General features: G+C 40.1%; 2 protein-coding genes across 2 annotated transcripts; one reads left to right on the top strand and one right to left on the bottom strand.

The window, feature by feature from the left end:
- Positions 1 to 19: 19 nt before the first annotated feature.
- Positions 20 to 2,854, bottom strand: jmjd4 (jumonji domain containing 4). The gene is made up of 6 exons (XM_042497070.1): positions 2,189 to 2,854; positions 1,934 to 2,099; positions 1,726 to 1,851; positions 1,318 to 1,585; positions 1,067 to 1,213; positions 20 to 525 (listed from the first exon to the last, which is right to left on the bottom strand). Exons 1-6 carry the CDS (start codon positions 2,439 to 2,441, stop codon positions 190 to 192), a joined length of 1,296 nt encoding a protein of 431 aa, XP_042353004.1. The 5' UTR covers positions 2,442 to 2,854; the 3' UTR covers positions 20 to 189.
- A 72-nt stretch (positions 2,855 to 2,926) lies between these two features.
- snap47 (synaptosome associated protein 47) lies at positions 2,927 to 13,185 on the top strand. The gene is made up of 5 exons (XM_042497071.1): positions 2,927 to 3,176; positions 3,302 to 3,815; positions 5,312 to 5,820; positions 7,241 to 7,371; positions 10,687 to 13,185. Exons 2-5 carry the CDS (start codon positions 3,319 to 3,321, stop codon positions 10,831 to 10,833), a joined length of 1,284 nt encoding a protein of 427 aa, XP_042353005.1. The 5' UTR covers positions 2,927 to 3,176; positions 3,302 to 3,318; the 3' UTR covers positions 10,834 to 13,185.
- The last annotated feature ends 8,987 nt before the right edge of the window (positions 13,186 to 22,172 follow it).

Below are 22,172 nucleotides of genomic sequence, written 5' to 3' on the forward strand. Positions count from 1 at the left end.
GATTTGTTGTTTTTTTTTCTAGTTTATTCATTCTTTTTATCTTTCAGTGCAAAAGCTAATTCCAGACATTCATCTCAAACTGAAGGTGCAGTAACACCGTTATCACCTTTTTGCACTTATACAAATTGGCACTTCTCATTCAAGCCTTTTCCAGATAATAGTAACATTGTAGAGACACTACTGAACATTTTACTCCTGATAAAGGAGGTGCTGCCCTCTTGTGGACTGTATGGTGTCCCGAATTTGCTGTAACATGGTTTCTGGCTGCAAAGTCAAAGCTGAATGATCGAGCCGCTTAAAGTCTTCGTTGCAGAGAAGGCATTCAATTATGTGGGCCACTCTTTGTAGGTCAAAGGCAGCGTGGTAAGGTCCAAGTGTGGTGAGGATCTCTGAGAGATGCCGTGGGTAATCGGAGGAATCCCCAGAGGAGCAGGCATTCAGGAAAGCCATTCGGTTGTCAGCAATTATTTTCAGGAACGAAGCAAATTCTGCATAGTTTATACCAGAGCAGGCCTTCATAATAACCTGAAAAGTAACAAACAACAGTGACTTTATTGATGATGTTGCAAACTTAAAGGTCCCATATTGTAAAAAGTTTGATTTTATTGTCTTTTTAAATTATGTAGCAGGTACAGATGCTGTATAAATACCGTGAAAGTATCAGGACACTCAGTCAAAAGACAAATCCAGAAATAATAAACCTTTGCCTTTAAATTAGCTGTAAGGATGTCCTTGAAGTTGTAATGTCACAACTACACTATATAAAGATAAACACTGCTGCTACAGTGTCACTAGTCTTTTTCCAGCTGCAGTGATTATTAAGAGTTGCAGAGAGCTCAGATGTGGAAGACGTGGAAATTCTGACCACTCAGGGTTTTAAAGAGACAGGCGTACATTCAGACAGAGTACAAGAAAAGGATTGTGTTTTTTAATATAAAAGCATGTTAACATGTTCTAGTAGAAACCTAAAATCCAAGTATGAACCTGAAAGTGAGTATAATATGGGACCTTTAACAGTAGCAGAATGTTTCCAGAAAGCATGCAGGCTGAAAAGCTTCTGCAGTACCTGGCAGTGCTGATGCCAAGAGTCCATCGTGTTTCTCCACTCATCTATCTCCTTCTGAACAGACGATAGTTCACTCTGAAGGAACTGCCACATGATGTCAACGTTACAGCCATTCAGCCAGTTATGATTAATAGAGATGGTGTCTTCCTGTAAGACAAACATTGAAAAAGAGAAAATGCCCATGTCAGAAAAAGACCAAAATGTACAATATAATTCAACTGCTTTAATTTTGTTGCCTTTAAAGTACTTACCAAATTATAAACTTGATGGTGCCAACCACTGGGCACGAAAATGATTTCACCTGCCTCTTGAATAATTTCAAGCGGTTGGCAGGCTTCTTCGGAGTGTGGAAAAAGGCCTCTGTCTCGAAGCTCAGCAGATGTTACATCGTAAGGGAGGTTGCCATGAGTGTCTCGTAAAAACTCCTCCTGACCTGGGGGATACAGGAGCCATTTCTTCCTGCCACAGATGTTTGCAGACCAACTGTAGGAGCGGAACACGTCAGCGTGGAACGGGGTCCTGGTGAGGAGGAAGTGCATCTGATTGAGAGGTATGTTGCCTTATAACAGCAATAGAAATATTTATATTACTTTTTAAAGTGAAACTTTAAACTAAGGTTTGAATGGGATTCTACTAAAATTATGTTAAATTCTACATACCATGAGCCTTTGGGTCCCATGTAGACAAACCGGTAGTCATCCACTTCAAGTGTATCCCAGTACTCATTGAGCCAGTCAGACGAAAAGAAGACTGGTGTGGTGTAAACATTATGCTCTGGAAAGTCCCTGTATAGCAATATTATTGGATTAATCATGTTCTACACATTGCACTGTATGAAACAGATTTACCTTTGGTATTAACAGCTACCTTGACATGTGCCAGTCTTTAAGGTAGAGGCATCCTTTAGGTGATGAGTGGCCATTCTGGATGTATTCTTTCCAGTAGTGTATAAATTCTTTAAAAGGCATAACTTGCTTAGGGTTTGCATTGTACTCCTTTGCATTGCAGTTTGCAACAGGAACAGGAGTCTCATCTGTAATAGACAGCAAATGCGTTATCTTGAAGTCACCATTGCAGTAGCTGCATTTGGTAGTTATAAGCATTAGTAGCAGATTTATTTACCAAAATCTTGCAGAAGTTTCTGGAAATTCGGCTTCCCCTCCTCTGACACCCACTGTTTCCTACACTTCCAGTCCTCTGTGAACCTTCTTGAAAACATACACGGGTGATTGGGAAGCAAATATTTCTTGAAAAACTTGGAATAGCTCAACTCCTTGTCGATGTAATCTACAAAATGTGAAGACCAAAACTGTTCGTACGACTGTCTCGGTATTTTGACCAGACTGCAGCAGTTACGGTACGCCTCCCTGTCCATGATGATAAACAAGACGGCTAGCCAGTTAGCAACCTTAGCTGTCACCGTTAAAAACGGTTCAAAGTAGACTAACGTTAACGGGTAGACCGGTTTGACATAGCGCGTGTCGTTTTACTTTTGCTATCAGACTTTAAAGGTGGGGCTAGAAACCCAATATTATATTAAAATGTATTTTTTTCTATAATGACAACAAGTCGCCGCATTTGACTCCATCCCGAAATTCGTAGATTATGGTTCCTGGACGACACATTCATAAAACCGTTGATGTTTATTAATTATCAAACCGCAAATAAAAACGTGTCAATTTATAATATAATAATGCTGCATGCTAGTTTAGCTTATTTAGAAACCGTCGTCCGTGCTAACGATAATTATTTTTACCAAAATCGTCGCGTTAGCCTTTTTCTGACAGAAGAATTTTTCAAGTCGGACAGTAAATACAGCCGTGCTTAACCGTGACGTCACTTCCGTAATAAACATCGGCGATGTTGAAGAGTATGAGGTAACGTAATGCTCGGCACAGTAAGGTAAAATCGTCGATTAATGTGGTGTGGGACGCACATAATTGCGCCCAGAAGAAGTGATACACGCTAAGAAGTGTCATAACGTTGTAATGGCGCAGTAATAATGCGGTCAGTGGGATAGAAAGGTCGTTGCTTTACAGCTGAAGCTGCCAGTGAGACGCCTCAGCTGAGCCCAGCTGCTGCCTGGATACCTTATTTCACCCTGAAGAAAGTATGTTTATCACCAGGACAGAGAAATGGTTCAATGTTATTATTTCACAATTACAGATTTAAACAACAATAGTGTGTATATGTGTATGGTGTGTTTGTAAAACTAAGGATTATTTGTCCTTGTAGGTGAATCTCCTTCCAAAATGAGCCGGGACGTTCCCATCCACAGCTGGCCCGGCTCCTATTACATCAACAGCGAGAAGAGGTGGGAAAATGGTACTCTGTCCCTCACCAGGACCATGGTGCGCTTCGTCTCGAACCAGAGCAAGGAGAGTCTCGCCAGCTTTCGCCTCTCCAGGATCATGGAGATCAAGATGGAGTCATCCAGTTTCATCTTCAGCACCCTCACGGTGCTTGAGGAGGGCAATGTGAAACACTGGTTCGGCTCCCTGAAGCCCAACAGGGTGGTGGTTTATAATGTGTTAGAGCATTTCTGGAGAGAACGCCTTCTGTCCCCAAGCTCAGAGGCCAAAGGGGCAGAGTGTCAACCCTCTAAAGGCAGAGAGCTGATCAACCTGGTGGCAGGGGCACAGAGAAGACTGGAGGACACCGGTAGAGTCCTCAGCCACCAAGGAGAGCAGTTTGACAATATGATGCAGGGACTGGAGAAGATTGACTCTGATCTGGGCGTGGCTGATAAGTAATTATATACATATTTCCTATTTTAATGACATTGTTAGGGATGCATAATATTTAGAGATGCACGGCAGTATCAGCATGTCATCAGTATTGGCAGGTATTGGCTTTAAAATGAAATATAAGAATCAGCCAACATGTTGATTTCTGCCAATATCACAATTTACTGTTATTATTATTATTATTATTATTGTTTTTATTATTGGCAAAGTGAACATTTAATTTCATGTCTCCATCTGCTAGTGGGCTTCACAATAAAAGTATGCATAGCACGATGTTAATGCCACTACAGAATAGACTTGATCACTAAAATTAGGTGGGGAAATATCAGTATCGGTTATCAGCTTAATGAGTTGTTATATATCAGCATATTAGACATCGGCAAAAAAATCCAACATTGTACATTCCTTATGAATTATTTATTTATATACTTTATAGCCAACACTGATAACTAATAATGACTTGCTTGTCATGACTGATAACCAATACTTTCACATTTTTGTATTTTAAAAAGTTTATAAACTGTAGTTCATGCACACTAGACAGTAAGATAGACCAAGATGTAGTGAGAAAATATAGATGATTATATACTCCATAGCCTGACCTAACAAAATCTAACAGGCATTACTGTTAACACAACAAAAGCGGAGAACAGTTCTGACTCTTCAAATGTTCATTCATTTTTTCATGTTAAGTATCTCAAAAGACTTCCTAGACATTTAACTAAGAATTCAAATTAAATGCTTTGACATAATCTATCAAAGCAGCCATGTCAAAGTTTTAAACACAAGTAATGGAAACACAAAGTGAGGTGCTTCCACCTCTCTGCAGAGACTACAGCTGTGGATGTATGGGCTTTGTGCTGGGGGACAGACGGTGACAGTCCACCTGCACACACAAAGTGACAGGGCTAACTGTAGCATCACACAGCAAGCGTTACTAAACGATTATTAATGGGTTTAATGACAGAGTCGAGCCTTTTTGGTGTGACTTTGTTGGGTAGTTTAAAGACTTGGTGTGAGAAGTGAACGCTCCTGAGACAGTCTCTCAGCACTGCATCGAACTTGTTTAATGGTAGCACGAAGTTTTCTGATCTGGTGGGGAGTCAGGCAGTAGGGGATCAGACACTCTGTGCAGTCTCTGTTTATATTGGCAGCTCACAAACCAGCTTAAAAGGTGTACCACCACCTGCCGTATCAGGTAGATGCTGCCCTTTTTTAGTAAATGAATGCAGTTTGGCTTTGTATTATAGGCGCTATATATCAGCTATAATTTCAAAATTGTAATAATACTTTTAATAAAATTCCCATTGTTGGCAAACAAGTCATTGGCCTAATACATATTGTGCATTCTGAGATATTATGCCTTTTTTAAAAATCGGAAGACTTGTTCATGCTTTATTCATCGTTGTTGATTGTTAAAACTAAGCAGTAGCAAAACATAAATAGGCTCATAGTCATACGCTAATGAGTTCTTCCTCTCCCTTTGTATCTGTTGCAGACTTTTGTTAGAGCTGGAGTCTCCCTCCTGGTGGCCTTTTGGTAAACTCCCCTGGAAGACTCAGCAGGACGCCAAGGCTGAGGACGCTGCAAGAGCTGCAGCTGCAGCAGCTTCTGCAGCTAGCAGAGGCTCCGCAAGACATAAGGTGATCACAAGCATCCCAGCCGTAGTGAGCAAAGGCGGGAACTCGGACTTAAAACCCGGATGCTTGCTGGTACTGGTCTCCGCTCTTGAGGTGCGAGACACAAACTGCCAACTCCTCCATCGCTTCGAACGAAATGAAATCGACGAAATCAGAGTGCACAGTCCATATGAGATCACTGTTCGACAGCGGTTCATTGGGAAGCCGGATATATGCTACAGGTTCCTGTCTGCCAAGATGCCAGAGGCAATGTCAGTTTTAGAGATGCAGTACAAAAAGAAAGTGGAGTTCACCAGTGAATACAGTGCTTTCAAAGCAACTCCACTTTCATCTCCATGTGACACAGAGGGGCCCAACTGGAATGAAGGTAAGACATAGATAAATATATTCCTCAAAAATGTAAAAAAAATTAAATGTTAAAGATCTGAGACTTTTTAATGCACTCTTAAATATATTTCTCTCAAATTTTGGTCACAAATTTGTTAAAATCTGTGTGAGCACTTCTCCCTCTCCAAGCTAATCCATTCACCTGACAGGTGTGGCATATCAAGGTGCTGATTAAACAGCATCATTACTCCACAGGTGTGCCTTGGGATGGTCACAATGAAAGGCTCTAAAATGTGCAGTTTGATCACACAACACAATGTCACAGATGTTGCAAGTTTTGAGGGAGCTTGTGATTGGCATGCTGACTGCAGGGATGTCCACCAGTGCTGTTGCCTATGAATGTTCACTTCACTACAATAAGACATTACCACCCGGCCAATATGTTGGTCAGTCGATTTTATCAGGCAATATTGGCCCATCACAGACAAAATGTTAGCGACCCCGAGGCGGGTGCAGAAATTCTGCAGTTGTGTAAACCTATTGTTGCATCAGCTGTTCAGGTGGCTGCTCGCAGACGATCTTGCAGGTGAAGACGCTGGATGTAGAGGTCCTGTGTGGCTACTTGTGGTCTGTCGTTATGAGGATGGTTGGATGTATTGCCAAATTAAGGGAAACAACATTAGAGATGTCTTATGGTAGTGAAATGAACATTCAGTTCACAGGTAACCACCCTTGGAGGTAAAGTCCTTCAGTCAGCATGCCAATGGCAAAATCCATCAACATTTGCATCATCTATGGCAGGCATGTCAAACCGGTCCACAGGGGGGCCGGTGTGGCTGCAGGTTTTGTTTCCAACCAAGTAGCAGCACACCAGACTTGACTCATTTAATCAACTGATCTCTGTCTTCAGACAGTTGATTGGTCAAACTGTGTGCTCTTGGTTGGTTGGCACAAAAACCTGCAGCCACACCGGCCCCCCTGTGGACCAGTTTGACATGCCTGATCTATGGTATTGTGTTGTGTGATAAAACTGCACATTTTAAAGATGGATGGACATGTGCTCATGAACACAGATTTTACCAAAAATTGTGACTAAAGCTTTAGGGAAATTTATCTATTGAATGCATGAAAAAAGTTTTAGATCTTTAACTTCAACCTGTTAAAATGTTCTTCGGTGTAAGTAACAGCACATTCGCCGTTTTCATGTGTAAAATAAAATTGACCACTAAGGGGCAGTAAAGATCTATGTTTCCACTTGTGTATATTTATAGGTGTGCAGCCACATGTAAAAACATTTCATCCACATGACTTTTGGATGTGATTATTGGTGTCTCTCCTTGACAGAAATGTGTTTTGATGAGTCACTTCATCCTGATTGCCTCAGTTACTTTGAGTTTACTGTCTGGTTTCCTCATAAACAACATATGCACTCTGCACTTTTTCACCATCTCCACCCATAGAGTCAGGTTTGCTGCAAAGGTGCCAAGACATAGAGCTCCCGCTGGAGGTCCCAGCTGGAGAGCTGTCCCAGTTGCAGGTGCACGTCGTCCAGCCATCTGTTAGTCAGGCTGAAGCGCAGGAACTCAAGCAGGTGAGACTTGTGTGAATATGTGATTTGCACAATTGTAGCATTAAGATTTTTCATATTTTTATATTTATATGTATGACAGCAAACAACCCGATGGTTTCGGTGTATTTTGATAGCTCCATTCCAACCCACAATCCACCATAATGATTTTTATTTTTCATCCTGTATGATTAAAATGTTATTTAGTGAGACCACAAACCAAAGTCCATCCTGGTTTAAGGAAAAGGAAAGAAACCTGTTCAGTCATTTGGTCAGAATTTACAGAGTCTTTCCATTCAGATCCTCACAGCACTGAGAAATGTTACGGACATGGTCTGTGGTGGCAAGACCTACACAGTGACGCAAATTCAGGCTGATGATTCAGACACATTTTTTGTGTGTGACACACTATACCAGGTAAAAACATTGTTAATGGTAATCCGTTATATTAGTTTTTTGAAGAACTGTGACCAAATTATAAATCAGATTATAGTTAAACAAAAAAACTGCCAGTGCTCTCTGATTGACACAATATTCATATACATATCCTGTCATATCTTCTAATGTTTGTGTTCTGCCATTTGTTTTTGCTTATTAGCCGTCATACTATGTATGCAGACATCATTATATCCACAATAAGATAATATTGGCCGATATATCAGCCAAGTTAGCTCTAATGACCTCTGCCAAGGAGGTTGTTTTTTGGTTGGGTTTGTTGGTTCATCTGTTTGACAGAGGGATTACGGAAAAACGACTGGCCCAATTTAATGTAACGTGGTGAAAGGATGAAGCACGGGCAGAGAAAGAACCCATTACATTTTTGGAGCTGATTAAAATCATGCGGCAGGTACACAAATCATTTTTCATTTTAGTTAACATTACAAGGGTGTTTGCCCTCGAGAGAATAAATTCTATACGTCTTAAAAATCAGTAGATGGGATTAAAGTTCTATAGTGACAGAATAGAACCTATTGTAGAAATTAGAGGACTCCATATCAAAATCCACATTCACTGGAACCAGTAATCTTTTGGGATAGCCTACACATGCATTTGCTGAAACTTCATAGAAAAAGCAGTCATTATGGAGCACTCATGGGAGAACTGGTACAAATGCTTTTTTTATACTATTACTCACATCCAAGTGTCTGCAATGAGCTCCACCAGAGATATTTAGGAATTTTTTTCTGACTCTCCACTTTACATGGAGAAAGCAATAATACTGACTGCAATTGAGAAGTGCATAATAAATGTACAGCTGGGATGATGAGGCTTCAGCTATGTTCAACTATATTTTGACATTATTGTAATAGTTGGGGAATATATCTTATCACAGTGGTTGTGCTTGAACATTGGCATATTATAGAAGATACAAATTGGAAAAGTGTGCCTTGGTCCAATGAGTTGTTTTTTTTTTTTAATCTCTTACATTGTGTCCTCTGGGCTAAAGAGGAAGAGGACTGCCCAGATTGTTACCAGTGCAAAGTTCAAAAGCCAGCATCTGTGATGGTATGGGTCTATATTAGTGCCCATGGCATCATGGGTAACTTGCACATCTGTGAAGGCACCATGAATACTGAAAGGTATAACCAGGTTTTGGAGCAACATATGCTGCCATCCAGAAGATATCTTTTTCAGAGATGTCCCTGCTTACTCCAGAAAGACAATGCCAAGCTACTTTCTGCATGTGTTACAACAGCTTCATGGTAAAAGAGTGTGGGTACTAGAGTGGCATACCTGAACATGATTGGCATATACCGGTTATTGGGGCTTACAAGTACCGTGCATGTGCTTTCGTCTTGATGTGACTTATCTTTGTTTCAGTGTTGTCCATCATAGTTTAGTTATTTAACAGTCCTATTTCATGATACATTATTTTGTTGATTCACTGTATAAATCTTATCTGAAACGAGGTATTGTTAACACTTAAATATTTAGTTATCATTGTACTTTATAACAATGTACAATGTTCCACTCTTGTCTTTATCTGTATAATCATTTCTCAAACAAATTTATTGCAGCAGTGACAGCATTGGACCAGTCATACAGGTCGATTGTCTATTGTGTCCATAAATGGCAACTTGGCTGCCAAAGTGAACTTAATGCTAAGCCTTTGTACACAACCCACTCTTAATGTAATTCATGTCAAGATTGGAATCAACAGTGGGTCAACTTGTACAGAGGGTCGCTCAGTTTAACGTAAGTGCTTTGGTAGAGCATTTTTTAAAACCTGTATTATTGTTTGAGGTTGGAAATCAGTCCTATGCTAACAGCTCAAAGTAGTTCACTCATTTGTAGATTTCATGTAATGTCCTTTTTTTATTAATTCACAGTCCTGAAATTACCTTGCTCATGCACAAGGCTTTTAGCTCATGTGTTTTTCTGTCAGCTCTAGCCTAAATGTTTAATTTCAGGGCTTTCTACATGACTTCAGTCCTCTAACCATTGTATAAGCAGCTGCTAAAAATAATCATTTTCTGTGTTTTTCTATGACACACCAAAACTCCTGTGAATGTTAACAGCAAGGTGTGATTCAGTCTCCAAGTCGAAATAGTAAAGTCACAGTGAGTGAATACAGTCGTTCCTCGGTGTGTATTGACATACTATCTGTTTTTCAAACTGCTGTCTGGAGCTGTTTCTTTGCTCAGTTGCAATGTCCGCGCGCACTGGCCAGTGAAAACTGACATAATGTCGGTGGGTGTGTGAGAGCATGTGTAGCATAACATAATATTAGTTTAGAAACCATGGTGGTGGGGTTTGGAGTAGTGTTTATTAGGTTTTGCTTGGCACATCACCTTATATTTAAGTTGTTCCATCAACCATAACATACACAGTTGTTGGACCATGGAAACGTAGTTGCAGTTTTCCTGAAAACCGCTGAGAGCAAACAGTTGTATGATATCAATGATCCCCGGAGATAAGCCAGGATTTCTCTCTGAATATCTTCTCAAGCTTCACGTACTGCATAATAGGAAACATTATCATATTTGCAACTTGACTAGCTGTTATTTCATCATGGTTGGTGTTGAATTATAACGTTTTTTGTCCTTCGTCTTCAGACATTAAGCAGCAGGCTGTTGTCATTGTAGCCAGAGGTCGGAGTATAAAAACCGTCATTTAGCCTCTTCCTCTGTTTCAATAACACACTCACTTTCTAACTCACTGACCCCATCTTTACACCTCTCCACATATGGTCTGCATGTTCCACCCTGCAATTGCTCACCAATTTTCAGCAGGTTTCAGTATTTAATCTTCTTTTATTTGTGTCTTGCTCCTCAGTTGTTCATGTTCACTGGGGGCTGCTGTGTAATTACTTAAACAAAGACTGTTGCATGTGTGCAGATGCTGATGCAGCTGAAGAACCTTGCCCTGGAGGCAGAGACGGAGCTGGAACGGCAGGACGATGTTCTGGATGACCTGACCAGCTCCACTGACCGAGCCACCATGCACATAGAGAAGCACACCTGCCGCATGAAAAGACTGCTGTAGCTGTGACAGGCCAGCAGACACATGCGGCCACTGTGTCCCTCCTGAGAAATGCACTGGAAGTTTCCTCATTGTCCTCAAGGGATTGGTGCAATGTGAAAACAGCGGAATACAGCAGTAGGGACTTGCATATACACTAAATACTTCATAGGATGTTTGTTGTTAAAAATCAAGTGTCTTCAAGGGTCAGTGATGTCTGGGAAGTGTCTGCTTAGTACTAAAGATGTTCACCAAAATCCCTGAAATTTGCACATTATGATGACTTAAAATAAGGACACACCTTAGTATATCACAACAATATTTCTATCTATTACATTAAGTGTCTCATCTGTGGGCTCATACATTTTTGTGATATTTCTACATGTTTTACATTAAGCATTTTGTGTGAATTAGTCCTTCCTTTATAAATTCCATTATTTTATTTGAAACAATTCAGTGTGACTTGGATAATTTAGCCATCTTTATGAATGGTAGAGTGTGTGCTCTATCAATAACACCTAAAATGACAAAACAAGGCTAAAATCTCTGAGAGCAACAGCCAATATTTCAAGGGTTCAGGTATGGCCAGAGAATATACAAGGCAAGACTTGTTGATTGTTTACAGTTTGATCAGCAACTTGAGACAGGTCCAAACAATATTTTGGCTAATCTGTATGAACAAATATCTGAATTTGAATGCAGATACATCATTTGAAAAAAGGTAATAAAATGCAAAAAGTCATCAGACGAGAGCTGTTGGGTTCAAAGTTTGTAATTCAGCCATACGTTCCGCCTCTTGTGCTCCCCATACAAAATGTAAGTGAATTTGCATTTCCTAGGATGGCAAAGAAAAAGCCTACGCTACTCTGCCTTACTCTGCCTCTCAATGGCTTACTCTGACATTTTTACCCTAACCCTAAATAATCCTCTCCTCTTACCTAAACCTAACCAATTCGAATACATGCTACATTAGCCTGGTATGAAAAGTTATTTCCTCTCATGCTGGTGCTAAAATGTACATGCTGGTTGTCCTTGCAGCGTATTCAGTGACACATTTTGGGTGAGACAAAGGCGATGTGCAACAGTCAGCCTTTGTCGCCGCTAGTGCTTTGATGTAGATTTGGTGTCTGGGACTTCAGATGATGTTAGCTGCACAACTGTCATTTTGAAAACACTTTTTTCCCAACTGTCTCGCTTGGTTAAGATTCTGTGAAAAGAGAGGTGTGCTCTGAAAATTCATCAATATATAAACAACAAAAACGGGCACCCGGTTCCCCACCCAGCACTGGTAGTGGTGCTTATAGCTTGGCTCAGCCTATTTAACCGCACTGGCAAAGTTTGTGGTGGGAAGCCAGTGAGGGGTCAAATGATTGTCAAAGTCCAGCTGACTGACTGATTGGCATCTTGTTTGGGGGAATAGCATGAATCCACATTGCATGATATGCCCTCCCAGGGAAACTGGCTGGTGAAAAAATAAGCTGTCAACTAAGTTTGGACTTTCCCCGAGCCCAGTGGGAAACAGCAATGGCAACAAGCACATGGAAAAGAAAAATGGACATTTGAAAAGCAAAAACAGAAAATAACAGGGTTATTTAATCTCTTTACACAATCTTATTTTTAAAAATCTGCATGTTGCTTCCATGACAAGTATTATTGAAACAACAGAACTTGTAAGAGTGACTGATAACTCGATTTGATCGTGTCAATGTAATTTGGGTACAATAGATTTCACCTCAAAACGATTAGAGAGTAATAGACTGACAGCTAAAGTTTTCCAGTATCAGCACTGCACTTTCTTTGTTTCTGATGATGTACTGCCACACTTCCTTTTTGTAACCATTTCTGTCCTGATGACTTCTCTTTCTCAGGTTCTAGTTGTCACTTATCCTCTCTGGACACAGTTTCTCTGTGGCTTAATGTTGCATGTCTCAATATTTCCGCTTTGTATTGCATCAAGTAAAAGCTGCCCGTCATTATCAATATATAGCAGAAGACTGTAAATGTGCAAACAGAAAACATTTCCTCTGTTTTTAAATATTACACACGAAGTACACCCTATTATGGTCTACGTAAACTGTATATGTCTTGCTAAAGATTGGTACTATTACAAATCTGTATTATCTGTGAATGACTGACACATGTATTGTAATTCTGTGATTTTATTGTAATGTCACCGTGTCACATGTAATAAGCTGAAAGTTAAACTGTTAAACCTGTACCATGTTTTTAAATAATGATTTTAGTGTTGTTTAGATGCTTCTTTTTGCCGATCATACCAAATTCATCCTGACACTGGTTACAACTAAACAGTTAGCTCTAAATATAACAGTAAAAGTGCACCTGCATCCTTCTCATGGCAAACAAATGAATAAAAAAATGCAGCACAACTTGCATTCTAAACTAAATATTGGATTGAATTCCTTCTTATGAATTCAGTTAGGACGTCATCAACAGTGAACTTCTAATAGCATGTAATTTACAGTAACATGAAGTCATAAGTAAAATCAGTAGTTTGTTTATTTGGATACTTTTGCTGGTTTAAAGCTGCTACATTTTTGTGTGTGTAATTCAATATATCAACAATAGATCAAATTATGAGGACCTTTCAGGTATGCAAGTTTTAGAATTTTTGAGCTCATTGTTTTGGTTCACTGCAATAGTCTTTAGAAAAATAACTGATTGATCCAGTGTATGCTATCTTTTTTTGCATTTAAAATACTACTACGCCGTGTTTACCCAGCCCATATTCTATGATATAGGCCATGAAAAAATACAAACTGCCCTGCATGACAGATGCTGCCTGGGTGGGAGGCTGTGTTTGCATCATCAAACAAGTCGGCCAGCAGTTGAAAACTAAAAAATGTATATTTTGATGTAGATTTAATTTTTCTTTAAATTACAAGCAGCTCCAGCCATTCCACTCTCCCATATTTTGATATGATAAACAACATGTTAGCGCATGTTAATCGAAGTATGCACTGCTGCATGTACACGGGAATATTAACGAAATATCTGTTTTCATTATGCATGTTAAGAGCTTAGTCGGAATATTGTCTTTTTCAGAATAAGGGCAAAAACTGGGATATCATGTGCATGTAAAAATAGTCAATCTTTGTTCTACAAGACATTGTAAAATTAGTGTTTTTTTCACCCTCAGTTTTTTAAATGTTGCCAGCACATATTTGGAAGTTAGTCATCAGGCATACATTCAGAATTTTCATCTACACTGTGTGTACACAGTGCATTCAGGCCCCTTCATTTTTTTATCACAGTGTATTATAATGCAGGCTTATACTCAAGTTGTTTTAATTCATTTTTCCCTCATTAATTTTCTCTCAATATCCCATAATGACAAAATGAAAACAGGAAGAGGAAAAAAAAAGAGAAATGAAATGAAGATGAAATTGCACATTTCTCTTGATTATCTCTGAGATGTGTACACCTTGACTGGAGTCCATCTGTGTTCCACTGGATTTCTAATTATTTATTGTAAAGTTGTTAAAAAAGAAATGTTTTGACACCTTGATTGGAGTCAACCTGTGTTGCACAGAAGTAAAAAAATATTGCAGTTAGTAAAAAGAAAAGAGAAGAAGAAATATCTCTTTGACATAAGGGTTCAAAGCCTCAGGTGTCTCCCATTTCTCCTGATTATCTCTAAAATGTTCTGCACCTTGACTGGAGTCCACCTGTGTTGCATTCAGTTGATTGGACATGATGTGGAGAGGCACACACCTGTCTATTTAAGGCCTCACAGCCGACCGCTCATATCGGACCAAAAACCAAGCCAAGAGGTCTGAGGAGCTGACTGCTGAGCTCAGAGACAAAATAGTGTCAAGGCACAGCTTTGGAGAAGGCTGCAAAAAAAAAAAAAATGTTGAGGTCTCTGAGATCGCAATAGCCTCCATAAGTCTGAACGTTTGAAACAATCAAGACTCTTTCTAAACTGAGCAGTCAGGGGAGAACTCCAGAGAGTTGCCAGATGGAAGTTTCTCCTCAGTGAAAGACATGAAGCCTGCATAGAGTTTGCAACAAAGCACCTTAAGTGCTCTCAGCCTGAAAAAAAGAAACTGAAATTAAATGAATTTAAACAACTGAAGCAAAAGGCTGCAGTATGCACTGTGCACAGAGCATGTGGATCTCACTTGTTAAGAATTTTAGCCCTTGCACACCATGTAATATTTAAGTTTTATCACCTTTTAACACCAGTTCAAGATGAGTGCCTTGGAAATATTTTTAAAGGCAAGCTGAAGCTTTTGAGCAACCAATTTGACTGAAATCAACAGAACACTTGAGTCTCCTGGCACAAAATGACCATTAAAGCAAAAGAAACAACATAATTTATAAACTGGAAAGCAAATTGGGTTTTTTGGAAGAAACAAACGGCAGTGAAATGAGCCTCCCGAATTCCAACCCAGCTATATTCTTTAACAAAAAGTCAACAGGCAACGCCCCTCATAGTCAGCTCCCATGTGACAAATTGCAACAGAGAATATCAAAACACGTGCAAACTAGAAACGGATGTTAATTACTGTTTGAGCCGCTGTGCATGCTGTTGTGTGGAAGTGGCTCACTTTATACACTCTACTATTATAACATCCTGTTGGCACCAAAGTGTTGGCATCAGCTGACCACCCCTGTTGGACCGCTTTCATCAAGGGAGGGGGACTACTTCATGTCAACAGTAGAGCAGACTTGATTTGGCAAGTGGCTGAGCACTCAATTATGAATCAGGAAGACGCCTGACTCAAAGAGGTCTGAAAGAAGACCGACAGCCTCACTCAACAGTCTGGTCTCAGTTAGCATGAACTTATCACTTCTATTAAACAAAGCCCACCATGAAAGACGTGAGACTGTAAGCACAAGCACATGATAACAATAAAGGAGTGCCTAGTTATGACATTATGAAAAGTCCTTCCAGCACGGTTGAAAATGTTTTCACCGCTGACTGTTTATTTTTGTTGATTTGGGTGATAAACAGTAAGATTCTGGAAGTCCCAAACTCCAGAAGCACACCACATGGTTATGTGAATTCCAACCCCTTAAAAAAAAGGTCAGGGAAATAGAGCACACACTGGCGTGGTTTTGAAGCAGCCTTGCAATACGAGGAAGTGGTGGCGGTCTCGTCTGACCACAGATACATGAGATCCGGCTTTGCCTTCCTAACGGATGGTATGGAGACACGAGGGATTTTGCTGGCCTTGACTTCCAAGTCTGTTTACTTGATAGTTCTGTGGCCAGCACTCTCGTTCGAGGAGCATGTCTCCATTGATGGCCAATCAATCAACTCATGCTGGGAAAAAAACAGCAAAAGTTTGTGGGCTATGAGGGCACATGTGGGTTGTGCTGAGCTCCAAAATATGGAGCCATGTGACTGCAGTACAAACAGACTGCAGTCGTCATTCACTGGAATATGTTTTTCAATGTCTTTTTGTAAATATTAGCAAAATTAACCAGTTAAAAACAGAATTATGTTCCAAACACTCACAAAAACATGCAATGGATTTCTCCTCTGAATGCACTCAAATCATTAGCAAAAAACCCCCCAAAACTAAAAACAAGCAAACAAAAAAGTAGGATACTTTTTTTTCTGTCCATTCCAATAGACAAAGGATCTTAATGCAGACATCTCCTAAAAGTGAAAATGACAAATGGTCTGAACAGATTAAACTTCAGGCATCACCCCTTACCCCTGTTTTTCTGGCTTTCGAGCTCAAACAATAGACTGTACTTTAGCATTTTTGTAATTGCCAACCACCGCAAACACAAAAAGTATAGAGCTGGATCAACAGACTTACCTGCCCCTCTTTCTTTCTTTTAAAGTTAGACTGAAAACTAGGCTGTGCTGGTCAACTACATATCAAGGCTTCGTTACTGCAATTTGTTTTCAGAGACATATTTTAACACCGTGTTTACCTGTAATACTAACAGTTTGTGAAAAGGAAGTAGGCACCATTCTGCTTCCTGCACAGTGAAAACAGAGGCCAATAAAAACAGAGATCAAAGGGTAAAACTAAGCAGCAAAGATCAAATATAAACCAAAAGTCTGTGACTGAGTTGCATATTTCTCTTATCACATGTTTTTACCTTACCATTTAACGTAAATACGAGATCCTCCTGGCTGCCAATGTTCAACATGGACCATTCCACGTTACGTCACCCATCAACGGGCGTGTTCATTGGTCTGATCAGGTGCATGACATTCTGTAGATTTTCTACCTTTTGAGTAAAAGCAGCCCTTTTCTTTGCTTTCTTTGGTCATGTAGCACCAATTTTAAAAGTACATATACAGATATTTTATGTGAGGGCCCTCTTCATAACAGTGAAATACTTCTTTAACCAGTGCATAGTATTTGACATCAGTTACACTTATAGATTTATAAGTAATCGTTGATGTTGAGCACACCTAAAATATATTAACAAAATATTAGAGAAATTTCACTTGCACTATTAGACTATGTCTCAGACTAATGGCCTGATTTTTGACTCACGTCCTGGCCGGACTCTCACTGGTGCAGGTGTTGCTGGGTTTCCTTTTGCTGAGGGAGTTTCTGGTTTCAGGAAATAAGGCCTGTTGGTTAATGTTAGAACTGGGAGAAAACGTTCCTGGAAGGAAGGTGCTTGAGTCCAACCAGGGGGTGTATATGTGGTCTACAACAGAAAACAATATGACACCCAACATCAACATCATCTTCTTGTTCCTGGCTGTCCCCGTGGTAACATTTTCTCCTCTGCTTCAATCAAAGATTACTCTACAGGCATAAGTCAACCTGAGGATTTCCATGTGACTTTCTTGATGAATATACATTCTTTGCACGTACATTGTTTGGATTCGGATCTGTCTTCAGTTTAGTCAAACCGTAAATGTGCTCCGCATGGCTGTTAATATGGTACTTTCCCAGATGCTGAGCTGCATGATGATATCATGTGCTCTTGCACTTATTGTTATGTTTTCCTTGGTCTTTGAGGCGCACTTTGGTTTTCTGGCTTTTGTTTCACAAACTTTTCTCATTTCTGTGCGACAGAGTTAACAGCCAGGCAGCCAAACCAAACTTGGCTGTGGTCGTATACAGTAGTATCAGTCTCAAATCAACTCCAGGTGAAAACCCACATTACAACCTACCTGAACTCTCGCCTGTTTTAGCATACGCACGTCTTGCCACTTTATCTAGTGTTACTACTTTAAAGGTCCCATATTATGCTTATTTTTAGATTTATACTTGTGTTTTGGATTTCTGCTAGAACATGTTTACATGCTTTAATGTAAAAAACCCCACTTTTTTACTGTATTTTTGAATTTATCTGTATACAGTCTCTGTCTGAAATGCTATCTCTTTAAGCCTACTGTGCTCTGATTTGGCAATGTTTTTTAGGTCTTCGGCATCTGTTCCCTTGGTGTCTTTGCACTGTTCCTGTAGCTGAAAAATGACTGTAATGGCACTGCAGAGGCACTTTCTACCTTTACATAAAATAGTTGTGACATCACAGTTTCACAGAAGTCCTGACAGCTTGTTTAAAGTTTCTGATTACGGACTGTGTGCATTTCTCTGTGGGTTGAGTATTTTGATAACTTTCACAGTATTTATACAGCACCTACACCTGCTATAATAGGAAGAGACACTGACATCTCAGTTTTTACAGTGTGGGAACTTTAAGTGATATGTGCAAGAGTAAGGAACACCTCTGCGAAAAAGATATACTATATACATTACTGTTTGTAAACAATATTGCCAGCTAAACAGATTCACTCTTGTTCACTATATTTGAGGATTTTTTTTCAGCACTAGGAGGAGCGATTTTCATAGAATAGATTAGAATACAGACAGTGTCAAAGTCTAGATAAATACACACCTTTCATACTTCTAGAGGGGCACAAGTGATGACTGAGATTCTACGCTGTTTTTTTGTTTTATTTTTTAATACTGTATAATATACCTTAACACAGAACTGCGTTAGAGTGTTTGTAATGACTTCATGTCACTCTATCACCACCACCTGCCGAAACACAGTTACTTTCTTGAACCAACAACCATGAGCTGATCAAACATTCCCCCCCAAAATATTATTTTAACATAATTATTGTTAATGTGTGCTCTTTGGATTCAGTAGAGGGCAGCAGTGAGTTGCTAATGGTGAGTTTCAGGTCATTAAATACAAACGTTTAGTGCATTATGACCTTTGCACTTTGAGTGTGGACATAATTATTGTTTTTACTATGTGTGGTCTGGTCTACTGGGTATGAACTACCAGTCTAAATACTTGCAAATGTCTCTATATTTAGGTAAACATTAAATAAATCAACTTTTTCAAAAAACATTTCCTCCTTTCCACTGGATTCAGGCTCATATATTTGATCTTAAAAGTGATGGCTCTGCGTTTTAATCTTTGCATATGCGCAGTAACAGTAACCAACAACAGACTTTTCTTTGCAGGTCCTGTTTATTGTCTTTGGGAAACCTTTCTTAAGAATGCATCCCACTTCTTTGCATAGTTAGAGCACAACAGTCAAGAGTCGCAGCTTTGGCGCATGTGACGAGTCCTTTTCTGTAATGACTGGATTATGTATTCATTAAAACCCCATCCATACAGCTCCTCAAACAGGTTGTCAGGCCATGAGCCAGCTCACACTGCATCAGTACTTTTACAAGCGGGCCCCCCAGAAACCTTCTGCGAGTCTGTTTTTAGTGGCTCTTACTGCAAATGGAAACACTTAGCTCCCACAATAAATTACCCACCCCACTGATGCCACACTGCACAGACCCCCAGCTAGTCGCAGACAGACCATGGATTTATATTTTAACATTAAATCCTCTTGGAATCTGCTGTGTTATAGTGACTTTGGGTCACATGAGCTGACAAGAGGACAGGAAAAAAATTAATCACGCGAAGGCTGTTGCACTAGCGTGCAGCCTGCAGGGCCGGCAGTTTGATTAAAGTTAAGGATGTGTCCCCCCGCCTCCACCTCAGTGGGGTTGACACTGGGGTCATTTCGGGATAAAAATAGACTTTCTTGGTTACTTATTTTCCCTTGAAAGTAAATAGCCATTAGTACAGCAGGCCAGTGATCTCAAGGGCAACACTGGTGTTCAGTCTAAACTATTGTTTATACTGAAGCTGGATGATTAAAAGAGACAACGGGGTACAGCAGGCCCTGCTGTTAAATACAGCATCCCCAGCAAAAACAGCAATGACGGTGCTCCTGTGAACACAGTCCAGTGGGGTCAAGTTCAGACGCTGTGAAAACATACTTAAAAGCACTTGACTTAAACTTCTGTATTAAATGTCGAGGTGTGTTAGGAAATAAGAGCAGCATCTCAGACCCTCGCTAGGACTGCCCGTGAAATAATCCTAATTATCATTCCAGCAAACTAATGTGTTTGACCACCTAGTGATGTAATTGCAGCTGACCAAATAGATTGTTGTTGAAATATTGCCCCGCTGTTATAGCTACGTTGTGACAGCGTTGTGTGTTCACCGAGGGCCGGCGCAACCATAACAAACACAGCTGAATCTGGGGTTTACATTTCAGCAGGATGACGGCGCACGCAGCGTCTGGGTGGAACTTGGGGAAAGGAGCCTGGGCCAACAGCCTCGTCTGGCTCCCTGCCAGCATGGTAAGAACAGCCTTGACAGTGGGACCTGTGAAATCATTGTGCAGATGCAACAGTTTATGAATGCAAATGAATGAATGGACAGCATAGGTTGTGTTTGCATCAACACACGGCAATGAGAATGTTTGACAAAGCCGGTGAAGCCATGCCAGGACAATAGATCGGGCCTGTAATGAGAGTGTGGAACGTCAAGTTCAGGTTGGAATTACCGTGACATGCTCTTTGAAGAACTACCAAAAGGAAGCCGCCAGCCTAATACCATGGGCTGGGACTTTTGAAGTCAATACAGCCACAAACGGAAAGAATAATTGTAACCATCTTTGGTCTGAGAATGGGTTTAATTTAGAAATAAAATGAAACTTCTGTAACGCTCTCAAGTCCAGCAATTCATATATATCCTCTCTTCTTCAAAAACAAACCAGCCTTCAAATTTCTGTCTGTTTTCACTTGAATGTCTGTTGAAAGATTTTGCCTCTTAAATTCTTTCACTTCATCACAGATTTTGGGGATGAAAAGTTCAAAACAAAAGAAAAAAAATGAACCCAAAGGCATGCCCACAAGCTCGTGCTCTTCTGAGTCTCTATATCGTTCTTTCTTTTTGTGGGTTTATTTCCATAACTGCGAGGAATTTTTGGACAACACCTATTTTGTGGAAACTCCTTCCGCAATCCCAAACGGTTTGTCCACGTAACCTCAGGGGAGCCGCCAGCAACTATGTAATTGGAGAAGATTGAGTACACACAGAGAGACCATAGCCTGGTGAGCTATAGAGAAGCTGAAACAAAGATTACCAGATGTTTACCCAGCCCTGCCATATGTGAGGTGGTTACTGAACTTATGTGCAAAATGTGTGAGTGGCAGACAGAAGGAGTGTGAACCTTTGACCCAGTGTCCATTACAGGTACAGAAAAAACTGCAATGCCGATTGACCATGAAGCTGCTGCAAAACAATGACGTGTTACCGTGTTTGGTTTTCCTCTAAAAGGAAATCTAGTGTTCCTCAGGATATCACTCAGGAATCCCCTTTTTTACTGATGGAAACCATGGAGCCGTCAAAACGGGGCTCGGTAATTCTGCAGCCTGGTTTCAATTAAAGCATTGAATATCAAAGACAATCACTCCCATTTTAATGTGCATTTTTTATGTGTTCCCAGTTTATTTTGATGGAAAATTTGTGGGTGGAGCAGTTGCTAATTGGAATGGAAAACTTGCACCTGTGGTAGACCGATGTTTTGAGAGTCAGAAACATTGAATATTTGCTTTTTTTTTTTTTTTTTTTTTTCTTGTGAGAAGGAGCCCGACTACATCCCCAAAAACAATTCCAGACTGGATCTGATGTGTAAGATTGTCTGGAACAATACAGTAACAGTGAGTTTTTCAAGCGTTGCACTTTATAGTGAGGTATAATTAGTCACTCATCATGTCCATTTATAAACCATTCCCTTACAGTGAGAGAACGTGCACAACTTTGATAGCAGACTCACACACTTCAGATCTTAGTGAATGTAAAAGATCACATTGGTGGTATTACACTGGCGGTAATGATAGTTAATAGTGATGCCATCGCCTGTCAGAATTGAGTGTTAACATATATTACATCATTGTTTTTGCAGCACACGTCAGCCTTTTTGACACATCCTGTATTATGTCATAGTACTAATGGAGTGGAGTCTGTGTGATTTGCACTGATATATACCCAATACGTATAGTGTACCCAAACGTATAGTTTACACACCTTGCTTCAGGATGACTTTG

Source organism: Plectropomus leopardus, chromosome 12 (genome assembly GCF_008729295.1).
Source record: "Plectropomus leopardus isolate mb chromosome 12, YSFRI_Pleo_2.0, whole genome shotgun sequence".
NCBI classification, from domain to species: Eukaryota; Metazoa; Chordata; class Actinopteri; order Perciformes; family Serranidae; genus Plectropomus; species Plectropomus leopardus.

Excerpts from the sequence above, each read along its gene's own strand:
- snap47 (XM_042497071.1), top strand. The coding sequence starts at position 3,319 with ATGAGCCGGGACGTTCCCATCCACAGCTGGCCCGGCTCCTATTACATC. Across the intron at positions 3,816-5,311 it reads GATCTGGGCGTGGCTGATAA|ACTTTTGTTAGAGCTGGAGT; the intron begins GTAATTATATAC and ends TATCTGTTGCAG. Across the intron at positions 7,372-10,686 it reads AAGCGCAGGAACTCAAGCAG|ATGCTGATGCAGCTGAAGAA; the intron begins GTGAGACTTGTG and ends GCATGTGTGCAG.
- jmjd4 (XM_042497070.1), bottom strand. The coding sequence starts at position 2,441 with ATGGACAGGGAGGCGTACCGTAACTGCTGCAGTCTGGTCAAAATACCG. Across the intron at positions 1,586-1,725 it reads ATGGGACCCAAAGGCTCATG|GACCCCGTTCCACGCTGACG; the intron begins GTATGTAGAATT and ends CCTCCTCACCAG. Across the intron at positions 1,214-1,317 it reads ACCATCAAGTTTATAATTTG|GAAGACACCATCTCTATTAA; the intron begins GTAAGTACTTTA and ends TTTGTCTTACAG.